Below are 5,000 nucleotides of genomic sequence, written 5' to 3' on the forward strand. Positions count from 1 at the left end.
CCAGAGTGTTGTTTCCCCGTGTTGGAAAGTCTATGTGTTGGTGTATTTTTGGGAACACACTCTTTAAGTCTGCGTGGTTGAAATCCCCAGCTAAGATGAGAAAAGCATCAGGGTGGGCTGTCTGCTGCTCACTGATGTGCTGGTACAGTTCATGTACCAGCACATGAATTCGTGCAATTCGTGCCGGGCGACGCGACTGGCGCAAATTGGGCGATGCGATTCCCGCAAATGCACAACATACGCCTCAATCACGTCTTCCATGCAAAAATTTTAACTCGAGCGGAAAATTCGCATGATGCGTCGTCGCGCAAGCCAATCGGCAAAGAGCGTATTGACTCGTCTGGTTTGACACGTCTGGTTGTACCAGAAAATGTTTTTTTTAAATTTTTTTTAATGTTTTTATTCGCAAAAGTGTGGCGCAAGAGTGGCGCAAAAAAAATCCTGCGAGTAAACTAGAACGAGTACTGCGATGCAAATATTCGCTTCGTGTTTGGTGTGCACACACCATAAGAATCATGCAGTCAGTTACAAATTACACGTAATCAAACAGACGGTGAATACTATTAACTGTAATGATTGTATGTTGCGATTAAACTTTGCGATTGCGATTAAACTTTGCGATTAAGCAAAATTTGGTAGTTTTATATGTTGTTCCAGGGTTAAAGCATTTAAATTTGAAATATAGAGAAACCTTTCTGATTATTTTATTATTATTATTTTTTGTGGAAACAGTTTTTTTTTCAGGTTTCATTATTGAATAGAAAGTTCAAAAGAACAGCATTTCTTAAGATTAGAAATTATTTGTAACAATGTAAAATGTCACTTTTGATCAAGTTAATGCACATATGTGGCCCTGGAGCACAAAAGCAGTCTTAAGTCGCTGGGGTATATTTGTAGCAATAGCCAAAAATACATTGTATGGGTCAAAATTATTGATTTTTCTTTTATGCCAAAAATCATTAGGATATTAAGTAAAGATCATGTTCCATGAAGATATTTTGTACATTTCCTACAGTAAATATATCAAAACTTAATTTTTGATTCGTAATATGCATTGCTAATAACTTCATTTGGACAACTTTAAAGGAGATTTTCTCAATATTTAGATTTTTTTGCACCCTCCGATTCCAGATTTTCAAATAGTTGTATCCTAACTAACCATACATCAATGGAAAGCTTATTTATTCAGCTTTCAGATGATGTATAAATCTCAATTTAAAAAAACTGACCCTTGTGACTGGTTTTGTGCTCCAGGGATAACATTTGTTTAATAAGGCTATTATTTTCTTTCAAATAACATTCTTACTAACCCCATACCTTTGAACGACAGTATGTGTTTATGTATGCATGTGAAAAAAAAAATCAGAATAGAACATAATACCATTAAAGACTTTTAACATTGATTTGCATAATTTTGCTTAATTTTGTCGCATCGTTTTTGGTGTAAATAGGCCTTCAGTGACCTTGAATATAACTAGAAATGACCTTCAAATTCTGTCCGTCAAAGGGAAGTGAGCCGCTGACAAGCGTGTAGAGGATGACCCCCAGACTCCAGACGTCCACCTCTGGCCCGTCGTACTTCTTCCCCTGGAAGAGCTCGGGAGCCGCGTACGGAGGACTGCCACAGAACGTGTCCAGCTTACTCCCGATGGTGAACTCGTTACTGAAGCCAAAGTCTGCTATCTTTATATTCATGTCCGCGTCTAGCAGCAAGTTTTCAGCCTTTACAGAGAGAGACGCACAAAGAAATGTAGCAAAGCGGTCTGCACAGTGCACTGTCATTAGAAATCAATGAAACACAAATCACTAAAGGTGAGCAGATCTATACCACAGCCTTAAACGGTGTGCGTGTCTCACCTTGAGATCCCTGTGGACTATTCTCTTCTGATGGCAATATTGCACTGCAGACACAATCTGTAGTCACACACAAAGTCACATTAGCATGACAAATAATACATCATTCCACAAACCAGCTCTTTTGTTTATCTACGAATAGAAGCTGAGAAAGTCTGCAAATCCAGCATGTGTTTTTATGTGCTAGACAGACACTGTAACATGTCTTTATGTCATTGTAGTTGAGAGCGAGACAGACTGGGGTCTTATATTCTGACTAATCAGTGAACTGCAGTCTGGGGGTTTCATTCGCCATCATTAGCAAAGCACGAAGGAAAATGGCCAATTAATTATTGCAGCGCTGCAGGGGGTTTAATTACGCTCAAACTGATGTCTGTTTGTTTACAGTTGTCACATGAACAGCTGATCAGAGGGAAGCTTGACAAACACTGTATCACCACTAGAGGGTGCTCTGTACAAAACCGTATTAAAATTAATCAACATTCATTAAAGGTAATAAAGGAGGACGATGCCCCCAGTGTATTTATTGATCATGACATGACTATTATAATTCTTTCTTTCTTTCTAAATGTCATTAATATCAAATATTAAATCAGTATTTTTCCACCAAACCACTGTCAAGCAGAAGGAAAATGTTTAATGCAATAAATAGTTAAAATAAGTGTAATTAATCTGATTAACTGAATGTAAGCCAGTACAACAGCACGTTAATAAACGGCAATATTTACCCACATATATCTGTACTAAAACATTATAGAGCACGCAAATTCCTTGTGATTTTCATGATCAACTGAATTTTATATTGTTAACAAAATAATACTGAACAAGTAATGTACGATGTTCAATTTTGTAAAATTACTAGTACTTTTTCTCCATATTTTCATTTGCTAGTAGTATTTTGAAATTATCTAATTAATTATCTCTTCCGATTTTAGTATTTAGTAAGCAACAATTCTTGTATTTATTAGATGCTATTAGACACTTTATTCTAAGGTCCAATTCTCGCAACAAACCATTAACTACTACTTTTGCCTCAATAAACTCCTAATTTGCTGCTTATTAATAGTTAGTAAGGTAGTTGTTAAGTTTAGGTATTGGGTAGGATTAGAAATGTAGATGGTCATGCAGAGCTTTATAAGTACTAATAAACAGCCAATATGTTAATAATAGGCATGCTAATAAGCAACTAGTTAATAGTGAGAATTTGGAAGGTGTTACCAAATCTATTTATTAGGCATCACTTATACATGACATATTAATACTTATTCTAATAGTAACTAGTTAAAGTTTAACTAGTTAATACTTATTTATGCAAAAATGTACAGTACATTTTTACTGTAAGACACATTAGTAAAGTTTATACAAGCAAATATTTATTTGTTCAACTAGATTATAAAACAACTGATATTCTATTATTTTATAAACGTGCCTTGTGATTTAATACTGTTATAATTTATACTTTTATACTAATTTATACTAATCATTTATAATTGATAATAATGAATCATTTGTTTACATTGAAATGCAGTGTAGAAGATAAGCAATTGTCTTTCTAATAATCTAGCCCATTCACTGTGATTTGCTGTTGTAAATATTACACTGGAAAAAGGCATTAATATGTGCTGTATAAGTACTAATAAACAGACAATATGCTAGAAATATGCATGCTAATAAGCAACTAGTTAATAGTGAGAATTAGTCCTTAAAATAAAGTGTTACCCAGTTACCTAATACAATGAACTTTTAAAAATGTATTTTTGATCTCAATAGTCAATAGTCACAATGTCAGCTGGATAGTTGATTTAAATCTCTGCTATTTTCAATGATTCTGGTTCAGATGTGTGTATAGTATGCGTGTGCATCACCTGTCGAAACTTTGCTCTGGCTTCCTTTTCCTTCATCCTCCCATGAGCGACTAAGTAGTCAAACACTTCACCTGACATATAAACACAGACATTCAGAGATGTGCATCATGACGTGCGCTAATAGTGATATTAAATATGAATCTCACACGTCCATCACACTCACCTCCACTTGCATACTCCATTATTAAATAAAGTGTCTTCTCTGTTTCAATTACTTCAAATAACTTAACTGGAAGAGAGAGAGAAACAGATACAGAGAGTGATTGACATTCTAAACAATTAAGCACATTTGTTCACAAGAGTGGGCAGCTCACTATTTTTTAGAATAATATGGAGCTAAAATAGTATCAAAATTACCATACAAAATATGATTCGCAAACTTGCAATCATACTTGTGCATTTATGAACTGTGGTTTGAATCATAATCTGTGGATGTAAATTTTGTTACATATTAGTAAATCATATTTTGTAAATGCAATTATTTTTTACGCTATTTTAACCCCATACCACAATGACGACAGATCTGATCTGTGCTTGATTCTCTCAGGAACTCATCTATGATATGGAGAAACAACACACCAGGGATGCTTGTTATGGAGATGTGCTAAAATACACGCAAGACATCACACACACGGGCTTCCTGTTTCTTTTCATTTCATTGTGTACTTTACTGGATGTGAAGAGCTTCTGTAATTCAATTTACTCTCTGTGGATGGATGCTAATAACGTCTGACTGCTTCCTGCATGCAGTCTTTAACATGCAGTGAGTGTGTGTTAGGAAAGATGAGAGAAAAAAATGTCAGGGATAGGTGGGTAATCACAGCTTTTAGTCTGATTAATCTAAAATCCAGCTCAGCCTCAGCCAATCAGAAGCCAGGAAGGGTACGCCAGAAAGAGCCAGTCATGCTAATCGATAGAGAAGTGAAAACGGAGTCTTGTGCCGTTTAGAGAGGCACAAAAGAGCTGAGCTGGTCAGACATCGGCCATGCAGAGCTGATCGTGCTAAAGCAGCCCGTCTGAATGACTCTCCCGTGATTCCCTTCCATTAGGAATATAAATAATCCAGTTAACATCTCATAAAACTGGAGCGAGAGAAAAGAGAGGGAAAGTGCCATGTCACGGATGAAACTGAGCTGTGGATAAAAACAAGACATTGATTAAGGAAGACATCACTTCCAGTTATCAGGTCTAAACGGTTCCAGGCTTGATCAGGTGTTATGAGGGTCAGTTTGCAGCCTCACACCAGTGTTGTTATAGCTAACTAAATCTTGTAAAAATAAA

General features: G+C 35.8%; 1 protein-coding gene across 5 annotated transcripts in view; it reads right to left on the reverse strand.

Annotated features, from left to right (window-relative positions):
• LOC107702252 (serine/threonine-protein kinase MARK1-like) overlaps positions 1-5,000 on the reverse strand; it is a 52,557-nt gene that overhangs the window by 22,174 nt on the left and 25,383 nt on the right. For all 5 annotated transcript variants that reach the window (XM_016504505.1, XM_016504506.1, XM_016504504.1 and 2 more), the window contains exons 5-8: positions 3,883-3,948; positions 3,720-3,790; positions 1,858-1,914; positions 1,486-1,722 (exon numbers count right to left, since the gene is read on the reverse strand). In XM_016504505.1, coding sequence (XP_016359991.1) covers positions 1,486-1,722; positions 1,858-1,914; positions 3,720-3,790; positions 3,883-3,948 — 431 coding nt within the window. The remainder of the gene's footprint in view (positions 1-1,485; positions 1,723-1,857; positions 1,915-3,719; positions 3,791-3,882; positions 3,949-5,000) is intronic.

This window comes from Sinocyclocheilus anshuiensis, unplaced genomic scaffold (assembly GCF_001515605.1).
Source record: "Sinocyclocheilus anshuiensis isolate Anshui unplaced genomic scaffold, SAMN03320099.WGS_v1.1 scaffold666, whole genome shotgun sequence".
NCBI classification, from domain to species: Eukaryota; Metazoa; Chordata; class Actinopteri; order Cypriniformes; family Cyprinidae; genus Sinocyclocheilus; species Sinocyclocheilus anshuiensis.